General features: G+C 73.7%; 3 protein-coding genes across 3 annotated transcripts; 1 reads left to right on the top strand and 2 right to left on the bottom strand.

Annotated features, from left to right (window-relative positions):
* The first annotated feature begins 609 nt into the window (after positions 1 to 609).
* Positions 610 to 9,113, top strand: LMF2 (lipase maturation factor 2). Its single transcript, XM_088535218.1, has 14 exons — positions 610 to 715; positions 2,621 to 2,874; positions 3,670 to 3,698; positions 4,536 to 4,732; positions 5,500 to 5,678; positions 5,786 to 5,924; positions 6,087 to 6,221; positions 6,314 to 6,419; positions 6,501 to 6,597; positions 6,828 to 7,010; positions 7,371 to 7,539; positions 8,388 to 8,499; positions 8,583 to 8,691; positions 8,763 to 9,113. Exons 1-14 carry the CDS (start codon positions 619 to 621, stop codon positions 9,111 to 9,113), a joined length of 2,157 nt encoding a protein of 718 aa, XP_088391344.1. The 5' UTR covers positions 610 to 618.
* An 816-nt stretch (positions 9,114 to 9,929) lies between these two features.
* On the bottom strand, positions 9,930 to 13,701 carry MIOX (myo-inositol oxygenase). Its single transcript, XM_088535226.1, has 9 exons — positions 13,684 to 13,701; positions 11,933 to 12,013; positions 11,379 to 11,474; positions 11,149 to 11,311; positions 10,901 to 11,078; positions 10,767 to 10,834; positions 10,642 to 10,691; positions 10,192 to 10,304; positions 9,930 to 10,056 (listed from the first exon to the last, which is right to left on the bottom strand). Exons 1-9 carry the CDS (start codon positions 13,699 to 13,701, stop codon positions 9,948 to 9,950), a joined length of 876 nt encoding a protein of 291 aa, XP_088391352.1. The 3' UTR covers positions 9,930 to 9,947.
* A 2,360-nt stretch (positions 13,702 to 16,061) lies between these two features.
* ADM2 (adrenomedullin 2) lies at positions 16,062 to 19,275 on the bottom strand. The gene is made up of 4 exons (XM_088535225.1): positions 19,252 to 19,275; positions 18,641 to 18,760; positions 16,419 to 16,551; positions 16,062 to 16,232 (listed from the first exon to the last, which is right to left on the bottom strand). The coding sequence occupies exons 2-4, from the start codon at positions 18,745 to 18,747 to the stop codon at positions 16,062 to 16,064; spliced, it is 411 nt and encodes a 136-aa protein (XP_088391351.1). The 5' UTR covers positions 18,748 to 18,760; positions 19,252 to 19,275.
* Between the last annotated feature and the right edge of the window lie 359 nt (positions 19,276 to 19,634).

Raw genomic sequence — 19,634 nt, 5'->3', positions numbered from 1 at the left:
ACGAGGAACGGACAAATTAGCCAAGGAACAGATAGGAGAGGCCGCTCTGGGACACGCGGGAACCGAGGGCACGGGCCCTCCTTGGGGGGGTCCAGGCAGGGCCTCCCTCGCCCTGAGGGGTGCCCCGGTTCTGGACGGTACCACCCTCGCCCCAAGGGGGTTCCCCGGTTCTGGATGGTACCAGCCTTGCCCCAAGGGGGTTCCCCGGTTCCGGTCGGTCCCCCCTTCACCCCGGGGGGTTCCCCGGTTCTGGACGGTACCACCCTCATCCCGAGGGGGTTCCTCGGTTCCGGATTGTCCCCCCTCGCCCCAGGGGCTCCTCGGTTCCGGTCGGTCCCCCCTTCACCCCGGAGGGTTCCTCGGTTCCGGACTGTCCCCCCTCACCCCGGGGGTCTCCCCGGGCTCCGGTCCCGCCGCTCTCCGCGGGCTCCGCTCAGCCCCGCGCGGTCCCGGTGCCGGTTCCGGTGCCGGGGGCCGCCCCGCTCCGCGCCGCCATTTCGCGCTTCCCGCGCGCGGGCCCGGGGCGGCGCGCGCGCTGACGCGGCCGTGACGTGGCCGTGACGTCACGCGACGCGGCGGGGCGGGCGGGCTCGACGTGTCGGTGCCGCCGCCGCCGCCATGGCCGAGCCGCCGCGCCGGCCCCGCCAGCTCTTCCTGGCCGGGATGGCCGCCGTCTACGTGGCCGCCTTCGCCTCGCTCTACGTGCAGATCCCCGGTACGGCGGGAGGGCCGGGCCCGGGACGGAGCCGTCGGGCGGGCGGGTTGGGGCGCGCGGGGCGGCGGGAGGGACGAGCTGGGACGGAGCCTCCAGCGGGGACGAGGTGACGGGTCCCGTGTGCCCAGGAGGTGGCGGGTCCCGTGTGCCCGTCCACGCGAGGTGATGGGTCCCGTGTGCCCGTCTATGTGAGGTGACGGGTCCCCCCGTGCCCAGCAGGTGACGGGTCCCCCTGTGCCCACGAGGTGACAGGTCCCCCGTGTCCAGGAGGTGATGGGTCCCCCATGCCCATCCACGTGAGGTGACGGGTCCCCCATGCCCAGGAGGTGACGGGTCCCCCCATCCCCGCGAGGTGACGGGTCCCCCGTGCCCACCCACGTCCACACAAGGGGATGCCCAGGGCCACCTTGGCCCCAGCCCTGCCCAGGGCTCCCCTCTGCCCGTCCCCGGCCGGGGCTTCCCTCGAGGCCGTTCCCTGCTGCCCGCCAGGACCCGCTGCCGGGGCACCGCTCCGGGCGGGATGCGGGAAGCGGGAGCCGCTCCAGAAGGGATGCGGGATGCAGGAACCGCTCCAGGCGGGATGCGGGAAGCGGGAACCGCTCCGGGCGGGATGCGGGATGCAGGAGCCGCTCCAGGCGGGATGCGGGAAGTGGGAGCCGCTCCAGGCGGGATGCGGGAAGCGGGAGCCGCTCCAGGCGGGATGCGGGAAGTGGGAGCCGCTCCAGAAGGGATGCGGGATGCGGGAGCCGCTCCAGAAGGGATGCGGGATGCAGGAGCCGCTCCAGGCGGGATGCGGGATGCAGGAGCTGCTCCAGGCGGGAAGCGGGAGCCGCTCCAGAAGGGATGCGGGATGCGGGAACCGCTCCAGAAGGGATGCGGGATGCAGGAGCCGCTCCAGGCGGGATGCGGGATGCAGGAGCCGCTCCAGGCGGGAAGCGGGAGCCGCTCCAGAAGGGATGCGGGATGCGGGAACCGCTCCAGAAGGGATGCGGGATGCAGGAACCGCTCCAGAAGGGATGCGGGATGCAGGAGCTGCTGCGGGCGGGATGCGGGAAGCAGGAGCTGCTCCGGGTGGGAAGCGGGAGCCTCCCGTTCGGAGCGGCGCGGCGGCTCCTCCGGAGCAGGCGGCCTGGCCGTCCCCGGGCAGCGGCCGCAGGACGGGGCTGCGCGCGGCCTGTCCCGCTCCCCGCCGCGGGCGCCGCTTCCCTCCCTGCTGGCAGCTCTCCCGGTTCCCGGGCGCTCCGCGGAGCCCGTCCCGCTGCCCGCGACCCGCGCCGGGGTGGCAGCTGCTCCGGCACGTCCGCAACGGGCACCCGGGCACCGTCCTGGGGACAGGGGACCTGTGCGGTGCAGCCGGCCCCGCTCCGTGACCGGGCACCATCCTGGGGACACGGGACCCGTGCGGCGCAGCCGGCCCCGCTCGGTGACCGGGCACCGTCCTGGGGACACGGGACCCGTGCGGCGCAGCCGGCCCCGCTGTGTGACCGGGCACCGTCCTGGGGACACGGGACCCGTGCGGTGCAGCCGGCCCCGCTCGGTGACCGGGCACCGTCCTGGGGACACGGGACCCCGCGCGGTGCAGCCGGCTCCGCTCGGTGACCGGGCACCGTCCTGGGGACACGGGACCCGCGCGGTGCAGCCGGCCCCGCTCCACAACCCGGCACCGTCCTGGGGACACGGGACCCGTGCGGTGCAGCCAGCCCCGCTCCATGACCGGGCACCGTCCTGGGGACACGGGACCCGCGCGGTGCAGCCGGCCCCGCTCGGTGACCGGGCACCGTCCTGGGGACACGGGAGCTGCTGCCGCGGGGCGCTGGGGTCCGCAGGGTCTGCAGGGCCACCTGGCAGCCCAGGACACCCCGCGGTGACGGTGCCCCATGGTGACGATGCCCCGCGGCCCCGCAGGGCTCTACGGGCGCGACGGGATCCTGCCGGCCCGCAAGGTGCTGCGCGTCACCGGGAAGGGGCTGCGGGAGCAGCTGCGCGACCTCCCCACGCTGCTGTGGCTGGGCCCGCGCCTGGGCCTCGACACGGAGCAGGCCATGGAGCTGCTGTGCGCGGCCGGCGCGCTCGCCGCGCTCGGCGCGCTGCTCTGGGAGCCGCTGCGCGACTGCCTCGTGTTCGCCCTGCTCTGGGCGCTCTACCTCTCCGTGTACCAGGTACGGCGGCACCGCGGCGCCGCGCGCTCGGGGACGCCGCCGGATCCTGCAGCGGGACCCGGCGGGAGGCCCCGGTGCCGGGCGGGAAGCGGCCGCGCAGCTGCCGGAGGGGGTTTCTCTTCCTCCCGAAACCGGGGGAAAGGAGAAGCGGCTGGAAGCGGCCGCGGGGCGTTAACCCCCGGCGGGCCGCACGGCTGCTCCGCGGGGCGGCCGGCACCGTCCGCGGCTCCTGCCGGGAACGGGACGCGGGGGCTGCGGCTCCGGAGCCCCTGTCCCCACCTTGGGCCGTGCGGGGACAGGGCCGTCCCCGGGCGGGACGCGGCGGCCCCACGGGCTGCGCCTGCATTGGCGCCCATGGAGCGCCGGGACGGCCGTGCTCCCTCCCGCGCTGCCCTTGTAAGGGGATGTGCGGAGGACGGGCCCGTTGGCTGCCAAGCTCCTTCCATCGGAGCGCCGGGGCGGGACGGGGAGCCCCGGGGCTGCCGCGTCCCGTGCGGAGCTGCGGCCCGGCCTGCCCTGCGCCCTGCGGTGCCCGCGGGCTGGCGCGTCCCGGCCGGGAGCGTCCCGCTGTTCCCGGCTGTGTCCCGTGGACCCAGCTCCCGGCTCGGCGCTGCCGGGAAGGCGCCGGGGAGCGTCCCGGCTGCCGCGGCCCCTCGGGCTGCCCGTGCACGCGGGCGTCGCGCGGCGTCGGGCACCGCGTGGGTGTCACGCGGCGTCGGGCACCGCGCGGGTGTCACGCGGCGTCGGGCACCCCGCGGGCACCGCGGCCGCTCACCCCTGCCGCCCCCTCCGCAGGTGGGACAGGTCTTCCTGTACTTCCAGTGGTGAGTGAGCGCGGGGACAGCGCGAGGGGGGGACAGCGTGGGGGGACAGCGTGCACCCCGGTCCATGTGGGGACAGTGCGCAGTGGGGACAACACATGGTGGGGACAGCACGCACCCTTGTCCATGTGGGGACAGTGTGCAGTGGGGACAGCGCACAGAGGGGACAGCATGCGCCCCGATCCATGTGGGGATGGCACACAGTGGGGACAATGCGCGGTGGGCACAGCGTGCACCCTGGTCCATGTAGGGACAGTGTTCCATGGGGATGGCACGCAATGGGGACAGCATGTGCCCCGATCCATGTGGGGATGGTGCTCCATGGGGACAGCACGTGGTGGGGACAGCGTGTGCCCTGGTCCATGTGGGGACAGTGTGCAGTGGGGACAGCGCACAGAGGGGACAGCATGCGCCCCGATGCACATGGGGATGGTGCTGCATGGGGACAGCACGTGGTGGGGACAGTGTGTGCCCTGGTCCATGTGGGGACAGCGCACACCCCGATGCACATGGGCACGGTGCACAGTGGGGACAGCACATGGTGGGGACAACACGCGCCCCTGTCCACGTGGGGACGGTGCGCAGTGGGGACAATGTGCAGTGGGGACAGCGTGTGCCCCAGTCCATGTGGGGACGGTGCACTGTGGGGACAGTGCATGGTGGGGACAGCGCGCGGTGGGGACGCCGCAGCCCGGTCCCGGTCCCCGCGGTTTGCGCCAGCCCCGCGGGTGGGCGGTGGGGCCGTGTCCCGGGGGTCCCGGCGCTGCCCGCGGGGAGGGTCGGGCCGGCCGCCCCGTTGTCCCCGGCCGTGTCCCCGCGCAGACGCCGTGGCGCCCGCAGGGACAGCCTGCTGCTGGAGGCCGGCTTCCTGGCCGCGCTGGCGGCCCCGCTGCGCGCGCTGCCGCGGCGCGGCGCGGCCTGGCGCCCCCACGACGCCGTCACCTTCTGGCTCGTGCGCTGGCTGCTCTTCCGCCTCATGTTCGCCTCCGGCGTGGTCAAGCTCACCAGCCGCTGCCCCACGTGGTGGGGGCTCACAGGTGGGTTCGCCTCCGGGAACCGGCTCCCCACATGAGCTACGGCTCCGGACACCGGCTCCGGGCACCGGGCACCAGCTCCGGGCACCAGCTTCCCACGCGGGCTGCGGCTCCGGCCAGTGGCTCCGGGCACCAGCTCCCCACACGGGCACCAGCTCTGGGCACCGGCTCCGGGCACTGGCTCCCCATGTGGGCTGCGGCTCCGGGCACTGGCTCCCCATGTGGGCACCAGCTCCGGGCACCGGCTCCCAGCTCCAGGCACCGGCTCCAGACACCGGCTCTGGGCACCGGCTCCCCACACGGGCTGCGGCTCCGGGCATGGGCTCCCCACACGGGCACTGGCTCTGGGCACCGGCTCTGGGCACCGGCTCCAGACACCGGCTCCGGGCACTGGCTCCCCACGTGGGCTGCAGCTCCAGACACCAGCTCTGGGCACCGGTTCCAGGCACCGGCTCTGGGCACCGGCTCCCTGTGTGGGCTGCAGCTCCGGGCACCGGTTCTGGGCACCGGCTCCGGGCACTGGCTCCGGACACCGGCTCCCCACGCGGGCACCAGCTCCAGGCACCAGCTCCTGGCTCCGGGCACCAGCTCCGGACACCGGCTCCCCACACGGGCACCGGCTCCGGCCAGTGGCTCCGGACACCGGCTCCCCATGCGGGCTGCGGCTCCGGACACCGTCTCCGGACACCATCTCCCCGCACGGCGGCTCTGCCCCGAGCCCCGCGCGGCTGGCGGCCCCGGGCGCCCTGAGCGCAGCCTGTGCCCCGCAGCCCTCACGTACCACTACGAGACGCAGTGCATCCCCACGCCGCTCGCCTGGTTCGCCCACCAGCTGCCCGTGTGGCTGCACAAGTTCAGCGTGGTGGCCACCTACGTCATCGAGATCGCCGTCCCGCTGCTCTTCTTCGCGCCCGTGCGCCGCCTCCGCCTCTTCGCCTTCTACGCCCAGGTGCGCGGGCAGCGCCGGGCGCTCCGGAGGCTCCCGGTCCCTGCCGCAGGGACGGGGTGCCCGGAGGAAGGGGGTGGCTCTGCCCCAGCCCGTGCTCGCTCCTCCAGGTGCTGCTGCAGGTGCTCATCATCCTCACGGGCAACTACAACTTCTTCAACGCGCTCACCATCGTGCTGGCCACCTCCCTGCTGGACGAGGAGCACGTGGGGCGCTGGCTGGGCCGCGCCAAGCGGAGACCCGGCGGCGGTGAGTGCTGGCCGTGCCGCGGGGGACGGGTCCCGAGCCGTGCCAGCCCCAAAGCGGGGGCGGTTGTGGCCACCTTGACCTGCCTCCCCGGGCTCTCCCGGGGTTTGTGGCCGCGGAGGGTCCCGCGGGGTCCCGGTGCTCAGTGCCCCCCGCCGCCCGCAGCCTGGCCGCCCGGCGCGCGCTCCTTCCTCTGCGCGCTGCTGGAGCTGGCGGCGCACGGCCTGCTGCTCTACTGGAGCGCCCAGTGCTTCGGCCTCGAGCTCAACTGGGACAAGCGGCAGCTGGACTCCAAAGTGGGTAGGTGCCGCGTGGGCCGGCCGCGCTCGCGGGCTCCTGCGTCCACGGGCGCCGGGGTCCTGCCGCGCGCTGACCCCGCGGTCCCTCCGCAGCCTTCACGTACCACGAGTTCAGCACGTGGCTGCGGACGGTGACGCTGCCACTGGTGGGGCTGGGCTTCCTCTCGCTGTCCTGGGAGATCCTGGCTGCCGCGTACAGGTGAGCCGGGCGCCGCGCGGCCGCCGCGTCCCGACCCGCCGCGTCCCGACCCGTCCCGACCCGCCGCCTCCGCGCTCGCAGGTGTCTCTGCGTCCGCGGCTGCTTCTGGAAGCTCTGGGCCACGCTGCAATGGGCCGTCTTCGCCACCGCCGCCGTGGGCATGTTCGCCGTGAGCCTGGTGAGCGGCGGGGACGCGGCGCGGGGCAGCGGGGACGCGGTGGCAATGGCAGACGCCGTGCGCCACCATGCCGGCTGCGGGTGGCACTGCAGCCGTCCCCGCTGTGCCCGGTCCCTTGCGCGGGGACACGGCCCGTGCCAGCCGCTCCGAGCCGCAGCCGGACACGTGGCACAGCCCGGCTGTCCCCACACCGCGTCCCCGGTGACAGAGCCCCCCTCCGCTGCCCCCAGGTGCCCTTCACCTACATAGACTACGAGTCCAACGGGAAGCTGTGGCCGGGCATCCACCACATGTTCAGCGCGGTGGAGCGCTTCCAGCTCGTCAACTCCTACGGGCTGTTCCGCAGGATGACGGGCGTCGGGGGGCGGCCCGAGGTGGTGCTGGAGGGCAGCTACGACAAGCACACGTGGACGGTGAGCGCACGGCAGCGGGGCATCGCCGCGGCCCGTCCCCAGCGTCCCACAGTGCTGGAAGGGATCCCTAGGGATCATCCAGGCCAAGCAGGGACACCCAGAGCACGTGGCGTCCGGATGGGTTTTGCAGCCCTCCAAATCACTCCTTGCCCTCCCCAACTCCCGCTCATTAGATGTTCAGGTCCCCACTGGGGCGCGTGGCCGTCCCCATGGGGTGGCCCTTTCCCTGGGAGGAGCCGGAGCCCTCTGGAGCTGCCGGAACCGGCCCTGGAAAAGGGGAGGAGATCCCGCGCGGATCCGCGGTGCCCGCGGCGGTGCCCGGCGCTGCTGGCGGTGCCACCGGCCGCGCTGCTCCCGCAGGAGATCGAGTTCATGTACAAGCCGGGCAACGTGAGCGCGGCTCCCGCCGTGGTGGCGCCGCACCAGCCGCGGCTCGACTGGCAGATGTGGTTCGCGGCGCTGGCGCCCCACACCAGCAGCCCCTGGTTCGCCAGCTTCGTGCACCGCCTGCTGCAGGGCAAGAGGGACGGTGAGCGGGGACGGGGACACGGGTGCCAGCGCGGGAGCGCCCGGCGGCACCGAGCGCTGCGGCGGGACAGGGCCACCCCGAGGAATCATAGAATCATAGAATGCTTAGGGTTGGAAGGGACCTCTAGGGATCACCCAGTCCAAGCCCTGCACACGCAGGGTCACCTAGAGCACGTGGCACCGGGCTGCGTCCAAGCGGGTTTGGAGATCTCCAGAGAAGGAGACTCCACAACCTCTCTGGGCAGCCTGTTCCAGGGCTCTGGCACCCTCACTGGGAAGGAATTTTTCCTTAAGTTCCTGTGGAACTTTTGGTGTTTCAGTTTGTGGCCGTTTCCTCTAGTTGTGTCAGTGGCCACCAGTGCAAAGAGGCCGCCCCATCCTCCTCACTGCCTCCCTTGAGGTACTTCTAGACACTGCTCAGGTCCCCTCTCAGCCTTCTCTTCTCCAGCTGAACAGGCCCAGCTCCCTCAGCCTCTCCTCATAGGGCAGATGTTCCAGGCCCCTGATCATCCTCGTAGCCCTGCGCTGGCCTCTCTCCAGCAGCTCCACATCCCTCTTGTCCTGTGGGGCCCAGAACTGGACACGGTTCTCCAGATGTGGCCTCAGCAGGGCTGAGCAGAGCGGCAGGATCCCCTCCCTCACCTGCTGGAGTTGGGTGCAGAGGGGTGACGAGGCCGAGCAGGGCCGGGCCGAGCCTGGGGCCACCGGGCACTGGGCTGTCCTTGCCCCTTGCACTGGGCCGGCTCCGGGGGCTCCCCGGGAGCCTCCTCTGGGATGGAGGGGCCGCGTCCCGGCAGCAGCGGGGATGCGGTCGCTGGATCCCGGTGCGACGGTGCCGTGTCCCGGCAGTGATCCGCCTGGTGCAGGCTGACGAGTCCCGCTACCCGTTCAGCGCGCGGCCGCCCACCTACATCCGCGCGCAGCTCTACAAGTACTGGTTCACCACGAGCACCGAGGCCAGGTGAGCGGCACGGGGAGCCGTCCACCCCGCGGTGCGCGGGGCCGGCCGCGCGGGGCCGCGCGCTGAGGCCGCCCGTGGCGCAGGGAGGGCCCCGCGCCGTGGTGGCGGCGGCAGCACGTGCACGAGTTCTTCCCGGCCGTGTCCCTGGGCGACCCGGCGCTGGAGAGCCTGCTGGCGCAGCACGGCTTGAAGGTAGGAGCGGAGCCCGCGCGCCGGGGCGGCCGGCAGCGCCGCGGGGCCGCTCACGCCGTGCTGCCCCGCAGGACAAGGCGCCGCCGCCGCTGCGGCCCGCGGCCGCCCTCCTGCCCTGGCTGCTGCAGCGCCTGCGCGAGCAGAGCCGGCCCTTCTCGGGGCCCGCCGTGCTCTGGGCGCTCTACGTGGTGGCGGCCACCGTGGGCGTCCTGCGCGCCCTGCGCCGCCGGCCCCGCGGTGCCACCGCCGCCGGCCGCCACAAAGGGCCCCGGCGCGGCGAGCCGGCCGACCGCGGCGGCGCCGAGAAGAACGGGCAGCTCCGCAAGAAGGAGGCCAAGGAGGCCGAGGAGAAGGGCGAGGGCCGCGCGCGCGGCGCGGCCGAGAGCCACCCCGACGGCCTCCGCGGCAAGAGGAAGAAGTAGAGGCCGGGGGCGCCGGGCCCGTCTCCCACGCACGGACTGCGGCTCCGCGGCGCTGCGGTCCCTGCGGTGCCGGCGGCTGCTCCCCCAGTGCCTTCCTGCGCACGGCGCCCGGCCCTGCGGGAGCGCGGCCGGCTGCAGCCGCTGCCCTGCGCCCGGCACGTCCTGCTCACCGCAGCCCGGCACGTCCTGCTTGCGCGCCGCGGTGCAGGGGATGTGTTTGGGGCGACCAGCTGCAGCCGCTGCCCTGCGCCCGGCACGTCCTGCTCTGCGCCCCAGCGCAGGGGACACGTTTGGGGCCGGCGGCTCCAGGGCTCCTGCCCCCTGCCAGCCCCCGCGCTCGGCTGCCTTCCCTGGCCGGGGCCCTGCGGTGTCGCCGGCTCTGCCCCCCGGGGCTCCCCGTGCCGGGGCACCGCCCGCACCCCAGAGGTTTCCTATAATTTTCTAATAAATAAACCTTGGACATTCCCGCGCCAGCCTGTCCCCAGGGCTGCGCCCGCCCCGCGCCGCCTCCGCAGCCCCGGGCGCCTCCGCTGCTCCCCATGCCCAGAGGCAGCAGAGCGGGACCGGGAGCCCTTGGTGCTGCGGGGGGCCCTGCAGCCCCCCACCCTGCAGCCCCCTGATCCCGCAGCCCCCCAGCCCCGCAGTGCAGTCGGGGTGCGTGTGACAAGCAGTTTATTTGGCTCCCGCAGCGGCTCCGTGGAGAGACCGGGCTGCGGGCGCGGGAGGTGCTGGGGACAGGGACAGGGGCGGTGCTGGGGACAGGGGCGGTGCTGGGGACAGGGGCGGTGTCCGGATGGGGACGGGGACACGGGCGGCTCCGGGGCCGGGCCGCGCTCACCAGCACAGCTGCCCCGGGCAGTACTTGTCGATGAGCGCCCGGTAGTAGCCGCGCAGCTCCCGCACGTCGGGCAGCTCCTGCTGCTTCGTGTAGAGGTCGAACTTGCTGCGGGGCGGCCGGGGCGTCAGCGCGGGACCCCCCGCGCCCGGTACTGCCCCCCGAGCCCGGTCCTGCCCCCCTGCCCGCCCCCCAGCCCCGCGCTGCCCCCCGGCCCCGCGCTGTCCCCGGCCCCGCACGCACTTGAGCTCCTGCACCCAGGGCAGCATGCGGCGGTCGGTGTCGCTGCACAGGTGCAGGTAGTCGCCGTGCGTGTGCCAGGGGTAGAAGGAGTGGAAGCGGATCATGTAGAAAGCCTGCGGAGCGGGAGCCGGGCAGCGCGGAGCAGGAGGCGTGAGCGGGAGCCGGGCAGCGCGGAGCCGGGAGCACGGGGCCAGGAGCGGGAGGCGGGAACGCGGAGCGGGAGCGGGGAACGCGGAGCCGGGAGCGCGGGGCCGGAAGGCGGGATCGGGGAGCCGGGAACGGGGAGCGCGGGGCCGGGCAAGGGGGAGCCGGGAACGGGGAGCCGGGAGCGGGAGCCGGGAACGGGGAGCCGGGAGCACGGAGCCGGGAGCGCGGGGTCGGCCAGCGCGGCCGGGGCTCCCCGCAGCCGCCTCCGTGCCGGAGCCCCCGGCGCCGCCGCGGCCCCCTCACCTCCTCGGGCAGCGGCACCTTGTTGAACTTGAGCACCTTGTACATGTACTCTGTACATGGGGGAGCGCGGGGTGAGCGCGGTGCCCCGGCAGCCCCGCGGGCCGCACCGGCCCCGCCGTCCTCACCGTCGTGTCCCCAGGACATGAGCACCTTGTCCAGGCCGCAGCCGGGCTGGTACATGCCGCACTCGGTGCTGCGGGGCGGCCGGGTGAGCGCGGGGGCGCCCGGCACCCCGGCCCGGCCCCGGCGCCCCCCTCACCTGTAGAGCGGGTGCCCGCGGTCGGGGTTGCCGTGGAACGTGGAGTCCGCGAACACCACGGAGGGCTGCACCTTGCAGCCCACGGGGAAGGTGTCGCCCACGACGGCCCATTGCGGCTCCCCGAACAGCGCCAGCACCTTGCCCAGGTCGTGCAGCAGCCCCGCGAGCTGGAACCAGTCTGGGGACGGGCGGCACGTGGCCACGGCCGCCCCGCGGCCCCACAGCCCGCCGGCCCCGCGGGGTCCCACCTTTGTCGGGGTGCGCGCGGCGGATGCCCTCGGCCGTCTGGTACGCGTGGAAGGAGTTGGGGAAGTCCACGTCGGGGTCCGACTCGTCCACCAGCCCGTCCAGCAGCTCCAGCGCCTCCATGACGCTCATCCTGCGCAGCGCGCAGGGCCCGTACTGCGCGTGCTGCGGCGGGGGCGGGCGGTGGGCGAGTGCGGCCCGCGGGCCCCGCGCGCCCCGGCGCCGCCGCTACCTTCTGCCGCACGAAGTCCACGGTCTGGTGCGTGTGCATCTGCAGGTAGGTGCTGTAGACCCGCTCCAGCAGCTGCCCCTGCTGCGGCGCCGCTCGCTGGGACCGGGGCCTGCGGCGCTGCACGGCCCGGCCCCCCGCACAGCCCCCAGCGCGGGCGGCCCCACGGCGAGAGCCCCGGCGCCCGGGCCCTGCAGCGGCCCCCGAGCGATGCGGCCCCATGGACCAGGACCCCAGGCTCACCCAAGCATGGAGACCCCACGCGCATGCAGACCCCACATGCACCCAGGCCCCAAGTGCATCCAGACCCCATGTGCATCCAAAGTCCAAGCACATCCAGACCCCGCATGCACCCAGACCTCAAGTGCATCCAGACCTCAAGTGCATCCAGACCCCAAGTGCATCCAGACCACAAGCACACCCAGACCTCAATTGCACCCAGACCTCAAGTGCATCCTGACCCCAAGTGCATCCATCCCAGGTAGCCCGGGGCTGGTGGCCGTGTTGGCCGGAGCCCCACGGCCGCCAGCCCCAGCGCGGGGGGCATCGGGACTCACTGTGTAATTGCGGAACTCGGACCTGGCCTTGCCGGCCGCGGCCCCCGGCTCCGGCTGCTGCTCCCCGGTGGGGCCGGTGTCCTGGGAAGGGGCGAGGGCTGAGCGGGGCTGGGGACGGCGGTGCCGGGCGGGAGGCGCCGCAGCGGGAGCAGCAGAGCCCGCGCACGGCGGCACCCGCGCACGGCGGCACCCGAGCGCAGAGGGCGCAGGGGACGGTGCCGGCGCTGGCAGAGCCCGACGCCGCAGCCAGCCGCTCTCCCGCCCGCCGCAGTGCCAGGGATTCTGGTTAACTCTGGGTTAATCTGCAGCAAAGTGGAGTGCACCAGGGCCACCTGCCCCGTGTGGCACCGGAGCAGCCCAGGTCGTGCTGGCGCAAGCACGGGCGCGGGCACAGACCGATGGACACAGATATGGCCCCGTGGACACGGGCACGGCCCCATGGATGTGAGCACGGATCCATGGACACAGGCATGGATCCATGGACACGGGCACAGCCACATGGACACAGACATGGCCCCATGGATACAGACTTAGCCCCATGGGCATGGGCACGGATCCATGGACACGGGCATGGATCCATGGGCACAGATATGGCTCCATGGACTTGTGCATGGATCCATGGACACAGACATGGCCTCACAGACATGGGCACGGGTCCATGGACACAGGCATGGCCCCGTGGATACAGACTTAGCCCCATGGACATGGGCACAGATCCATGGGCACAGGCATGGCCCCATGGATACAGACTTAGCCCCATGGACATGGGCACGGATCCATGGACACAGGCATGTCCCCATGGATACAGACTTAGCCCCATGGACATGGGCACAGATCCATGGGCACAGTCACGGCCCCACGGACATGGGCACGGCCTGTGGCCACGGGGCCGGGGACAAGGACCAAACTCCAGGCCCGCGGCCGCCCTGCACGTGCCGGGTTTGTGCCGCGCTGGCTCCCTGGGGGGTGATCCCTGGCCCTGCTCGCAGCGGCGCTGGGCACGCGGCCCCCGTGGGGCTGGTGGCCACTGTGCGCCCGCTCCCCTATGGATGCAGGAGTCCCCATGGGGCCGGTCCCACTTGTGGGGGCTGCGTGGGTGGATTCGGGGCCCCAGGGCGATGCAGCCCCACGGCAGAGCCAAGCTGGGCCCCACGCAGCCGGGCAAGGGGGGGGCCCATCCCCTGCAGCTCCACGTGGAGACAGACCCATGGCGTGGGGCAGGGGACACCCCCGGGGCTCTGCCCCACAGCGCAGGATGCTGCTTGGGGCTCTGCCCCATGGCACGGGGCAGGTGCAATGCCCAGGGTTCTGCCCCATGGTGCGGGTGATGCTTGGGGCTGTGCCCCATTGCATGGGGTAGGGGCAATGCTTGGGGCTCTGCCTCATGGCACAGGATAGGGGCAATGCCCAGGGCTCTGCCCCATGGCGCGGGCGATGCTTGGGGCTCTGCCCCATTGCACAGGGCAGGCACAATGCCCAGGGTTCTGCCCCATGGCGCGGGCGATGCTTGGGGCTCTGCCCCATGGCACGGGGTAGGGGCAATGCCCAGGGCTCTGCCCCATGGCACAGGACTGGCGCACACCGGTCCCCAGTGCAAGAGGAAGCGCCAGGGCGCTCAGGGAGGCCGAGCCCCATGGGGTGCTCAGGAGCGGGCGCAGGGTCCCGCCGTGGGGCGGGGGGGTCCCGCCATGGGGCAGGGGGATCCCGCCATGGGGCAGGGCCGGCCCCCGGTGCCGCCAGCCCCTACTCACCGTGCGGAGGCTCCTCATGGCGGCGGCGCCGGCGGGCGCTGCGGGCGCCGCTTTATGGGCGCGGGTTGCGCAAGGGCCGGGGCAGCCGCTGAGCCGTGAGCGCCGCGTTAATGTTTGAGCCCGGCGGCCCCGCGCGCCCCGAAACGGGGCCACCGGCAGGGACGGGACGCGGCGGCCACAGGTCCCATCCCCTGCGGGGCATGGGGGACGCGGCGGCGGGGGGGACACAGCGGCGGCGGGGGGGACAGAGCAGCACGGGGACCCTGGTGCCACCTCTGCAGCCACCACCGGGTGGGGGCCACCCGTCCCATCCTGGGGCGGACGGGCTCCAGCTGCTGCGATTCCTTCAGGGAAGTCAAACTCAGCAAGAGCAGCTGCTGGAGAGCTGGAAACAGGGAGGCAGCAGGGATGCAGTGGGGAGCACGGAGCATGGAGCAAGGATGCAACGGGCAGCAGGGATGCAGCATGGAGCAGGGATGCAGCGGGGAGCACGGAGCATGGAGCAAGGATGCAACGGGGAGCAGGGATGCAGCACGGAGCAGGGATGCAGCGGGGAGCACGGAGCATGGAGCAAGGACGCAACGGGGAGCAGGGATGCAGCACGGAGCAGGGATGCAGCGGGGAGCACGGAGCATGGAGCAAGGATGCAACAGGGAGCAGGGATGCAGCACGGAGCAGGGATGCAGCGGGGAGCACGGAGCATGGAGCAAGGATGCAATGGGGAGCAGGAATGCAGCATGGAGCGATACGGAGCAGGGATGCAGCATCGAGCAGGGATGTGGCGGGGAGCAAGGAGCATGGAGCAAGGATGCAACGGGGAGCAGGGATGCAGAGTGCAGCAGCATGGAGCAAGAATGCAACAGGGAGCAGGGATGCAGACGGAGCAGGGATGCAGTGGGGAGCACAGAGCATGGAGCAAGGATGCAACAGGCAGCAGGAACGCAGCATGGAGCAGCATGGAGCAGGGATGCAGCGGGGAGCAGGGATGCAGCAGGGAACAGGGATGCAGTGGGGAGCAGGGATGCAGCAGGGAGCACAGAGCAGGGATGCAGCGGGGAACACGGAACAGGGATGCAGCACGGAGCAGGGATGCGGCGGGGAGCTGGGATGCAGCAGGGAACAGGGATGCAGCAGGGAGCAGGGCTGCAGCAGGGAGCACAGAACAGGGATGCAGCGGGGAACACAGAGCAGGGATGTGGCGGGGAGCCGGGATGCAGCAGGGAGCAGCAGGGAGCAGGGATGCAGTTACAACCATCCTCAGCCGTCCCAGCCCGTTTCCAGCCCTGCCCCATGCAGCGCTGCAGGAAACCCTCCCGGTGGCCAACGCGTGGCCGGGCGCCCGTGCGAGGGCCCTGCTCCCGGCTGCAGAGCTGCAGCAGCAGCAGCAGCAGCAGCACCAGCTCCGTGCAGGCCGGCCCGGCCGCTCCATGCAGGGCTGCAGCTGGTGCATGGGGGCAGCAGCTGCGCAGGGGGAGCCGGCCCCTTGCTCAGGCCACACGTTCCCACGTGGCCCCATGGGCACCCCCCTGCACCCCGAATGCCCCCATAGAGCCCCCGCGCCCGCTCCCCTGCTCGCCCCCATGCCCCGCTCTGTGCCCCCATGCCCCCCTATGTACCCCACGCTCCAAGCGCCCTCTGCCCCATGCAGCCCCCCAGGAGCCCCAGGAGCCCCAGTGCGGCAGGGCCGGTGCAGCCCGAGCTCCCCAAAAACCAGAGCGCCCGGAGCCCCTGCGCCAGCGCCTGCTGTGGCGCCCGCTCCCCTCGTCCTGCTCCTCCTCCGCTTTGGGAAGCAGCGCGGACGCCGGCGCCAAGGCTCCGCACACGCTTTATTCTGCACAGAGTCGAACTCCGGGTCGGGACGGAGGGCTCGGTGCGGCCGGGATGGATGCACACGTGCAGCGCGATGCAGCGCAGGCCCCTCTGCAGCGGGGCCGCCCCTGCACCCTGCTGGGCTGGCAGCAGCCTCCAGACACCAAAGTGCTGCCGGGATGAGGGTGCTCCAGGAGGGACCGCGGGGTTCCCGGGGGGAATGGGGGCTCGCAGGATGCTCCGGGGTGGAGGGATGGGGGCGAGGGGGCTCCGGGGTGTGTGGGTGCTTGCAGGGGGGACGTGGGTGCTCCGGACAATGTGGGTGCCTCCAGCAGAGCAGGAGGGTGCAGGGTGCATGGGGACAGGGCGCCCCGTCCCACCGGGCTCTGCCCCGTGCCCAGCGTGGAGGGACCTGCACCCGTGTCCGCGCCGCAGCGTGCAGCAGCAGCGCCGGCTTGCAGGGGCTGCAGCCGCTGCGGTGCCCGGCTCTGGGGCCGCTGCAGGGCGCTGCCCCCGGGCCCGGCTTTGCAGAGCTGCCCGTGTCCCCAGGGCGCCGCGGGGAGCGGGGCTCAGCCGTAGCTGTGCGGGCTGTGCGGGTTCATGGGCGACGAGTCCTGGCGGCCCGACTGGCCCACGAGCTGCCACAGGCGGTGGCTGAGGTTCTGCACCTGGCACGTGCCCAGCACGCAGCCCACGCGCAGCAGCGGCGCCGGCCGCAGCCGCCCGCCCAGGTGCCGCCGGCCCCGCGGGGCCCCGGGGCGCCGCGCCGGGAGCCGCGGGATGGGGTTGGGATGGGGCCGTGGCCGGTGCTGCGGATGGTGCCGCAGGGCGAGACGTGGCCGGTGCCGCAGGGCGAGACGTGGCCGGTGCCGCGGCGCGCGCCGTGGATGCTGCCGCAGGGCGCGTTGGGGATGGTGCTGCAGGGCGCGATGCAGCCCGTGGCGCAGGGCGGGCAGCGGGTGCTGGGGGCCGCCGGGCGCCCCGGGTGGCTGCAGCGCCGTCCGGGCACCGAGCAGCGGGCGCCGCGCGGCCGGGGAGGCTCCGCGGTCCGGGGGCTCCCTGCAAGAGAGCGGCAGGGTCAGCGCGGCCGGAGGCGCCGACGGAGGGAGGAGCGGAGGGAGGAGGAGGAGGAGGAGGAGAGGCCGCGGGAGGAGGCGGCAGCCGGGAAGCTGCTACCTGCAGCCGCACACGTACTCAGGCTGCCGGCAGGGGCGGCCGCTGCTGCAGCGCGGAGCAGCCGCTTCCACCCCGCGGAGCCGCCGGCCCCGGGCCCCACGGAGCGGCCACCGCGCGGGACGGGAGAGTCCCCAGCCCCGCGCGCGTGGCTGCTGGGACCCCGCACACGCACGACATGCAATACCCTGCACACACATGATGTGCAATACCCCCCACACACACACGACGTGCAACCCCCTCGCACACGCATGATGTGCAATCCCCCCCGCACACGCACGACGTGCAATACCCTGCACACGCACGACATGCAATCCCCCCTGCACACGCACGACGCGCAATCCCCCCGCACACGCATGACGTGCAATCCCCCCGCACACGCACGACGTGCAATACCCTGCACACGCACGACGTGCAATACCCTGCACACGCACGACGCGCAATCCCCCCGCACACGCATGACGTGCAATCCCCCCGCACACGCACGACGTGCAATACCCTGCACACGCACGACGTGCAATCCCCCCGCACACGCACGACGTGCAATCCCCCCGCACACACACGACGCGCAATCCCCCCGCACACGCACGACGTGCCCGCGTGGCGTGCCCGTCCCGGTGTGCGCACACGCAGCACAGCACGCACACACCGCAGCCCCCGCACGCACCCGTCCCGCACTCGCCGCAGCCCCCATGTGCACGTGGCATCGCCGCGCAGCCGCAGGCCCCGCGCACCCGGCACCGTCCCCGTGTCCCCGGTGCGCACATGCCGCCGCACACCCCCCTGGATCGGTCCCGGGACCGGTGCAGCGGCACCGGAAGCGGAGCCAGGACGGCTCATCCCGGCGGGGTCGAGGCCGGACGGTGCTTGGCTGCGAGCCCCCAGGAATGGGGACGGAGGCCAAATTCCTCCGGCCCCTCGGGGACAGGAAACCCCCGCAGGGGCACGGCTGCCCCGGCCCCTTCCTGACCCTTGTTTACCGGAGGCAGCTGGTGCCCGGAAGCTCCAGGAGCTTCCCGGCCGGGGCGGCGCGGGATGCAGCTGCGGGACTTTCCGGCCCGCGGCCCCGCGGTGGCACCGCCTGCCAGCAGCGCGCGGGAAGGCCGGGAATCGCCGCGCCGCCTTCCCGCAGCCCCGGAGTTCCCCTCGCTCCCGCCTTGTCACCCGTCCAGCTCCCGGTCCCCCTGCCCGGCCGGGGCCCTGCGCACGGCTGGACGCGGGACCCGGCCCGGCACCCCCAGCCCCGGTGTCGCCTTGTGCGCCCGCGGCGCCGCAGACACGCGAGCGGCGGAGCAGGCGGCTGCGGCGGCAGGCAGCGCCTCGAGGGGATCCCTGCACCTCCGCGCGGCCCCTCCGACACGCACACGCCCTCCCCGCAGCACGCAGGCACCCGGCATGCACCGTGGCATGCATTGCAATGTGCATCGTGGCACGCACGGCAGCGTGCACCGCGGGGACACACGCAGGCACCCGGCGCGCACCACGGTGTGCATGGCAGCGCGCGTGGCAGCGTGCACCACGGGGACACTTGCAGCACCCAGTGCACACCGTGGCATGCATGGCAGCGTGCACCACTGCACCCCTGGACCGCCGTGCGGGGAGACACCCAAGAAGGGTGGCGATGGCTGGAGCAAGGGGAAAACAGATGGACACCAACGTGTGCATGGATGTGGCCCAGGAGAGGCTGGCAGCAGGACACAGGGCTCCTGGGAAGGAGGCCAGGGCAGCCAGGTGTGGAGTCCCGCTCCGCTGGGCCAGGGCTACGCGTGGGGCCGGTCCCCAACCCAGGGCAGGACACGGAGACTCTGCCCTGCACAGGGACAAGGCTGCCTCCCACGCAGGCCTTGGTCCTCCGGGGTGCTGGGCTGCGCCCTGGGCACGGGGTGCCCGCGTGTCCTATGCTGGGTGCCGGGGCAGCCCCTCACCGGGGCGTCGGGGCGGACGTGCCGCGGTGCAGGGCAGGCGGCTGCCTCACCTGTGCTTGGGCGAGCGCCCTGCGGGCAGGGGCCGGCAGCCGGGCAGCTCCAGCAGACACAGCACCAAGCTGATGCAACCCAGCGCAAGCGGCGCCGCCGCTCTCATGGCCGGGCCGGGGCTGCGAGAGAGGAGAAGGGCTCAGGGCTCCGAGCTCAGGGCTCATCACGGGGCACTCGAGACCCTGCACCGGAGCCGACCCGTCCACCTGCCCCGGGCCCCGGAGCACCGCTGCCCCGGGCTGCCCCTGCCCCCCGGCTGCCCCTGCCCTCCGGCTCCCCCTGTCCCCGGCTGCCCCGGGCCGCGGTGCCCCGGAGCGCCCCTTTCCCGATCCGTCCCGCAGCCCCCCGGCCGTTCCGTCCCCGCCGCCCCCGGGCCGTCCCCGCCGCCCCGACGAGCAGCCCGGTTCGGGGCTCCCCGCTCGGCCCGCGCCGCCCGCGGCTCCCGGCCCCGGGGGTCTCGGCACGGCTCTCCCGGGGGTCCCGGTCCGCACAGCCCCTTCCCGACCCCGGCTCCCCCGCTCCGGGGCGCCCCATCCCTGCGGTCCCCGTCGGTGCGCCCGGTCCCCGTCGGTGCCCGTCCCGTTCCTGCCCGCGCTCCCGCGGGCCCTACCTGTGCGCGGGCCGGAGCCGGGGCTCCCGCGGGTCCCGGCGCCGCTGCTCTCCGCTGCTGCGGCGGCTCCGCTCCGGCCGCGCCTCGGGATCGGGATCAGGATCGGAGCCGGCTCCGCCGCGACCGGGGCTGGAGCCGGGATCGAGGCTGAGGCCGGAGCCGGGATCGGAGCGGTTCCCAACCTCGGAGCCGGAGCCGGGATCGGAGCGGGAGCCGGGATCGGAGCGGGAGCCGGGATCGGAGCGGGAGCCGGGGCAGTTGCTGCGATCGGAGCGGGAGCCGGGGCAGTTGCTGCGATCGGAGCGGTTCCCAACCTCGGAGCCGGAGCCGGGCTCGGCGCTGGAGCGGGGCCGGGCGCTCTCCCCGCCCGGCCCGGGTTATAT

The sequence above is a fragment of the Tinamus guttatus genome, unplaced genomic scaffold, assembly GCF_059628265.1.
Source record: "Tinamus guttatus ecotype Peru unplaced genomic scaffold, ASM5962826v1 Tinamus_guttatus_pri_ptg000619l, whole genome shotgun sequence".
Taxonomy (NCBI): domain Eukaryota; kingdom Metazoa; phylum Chordata; class Aves; order Tinamiformes; family Tinamidae; genus Tinamus; species Tinamus guttatus.
This window is presented reverse-complemented; position numbering and strand designations above follow the sequence as displayed.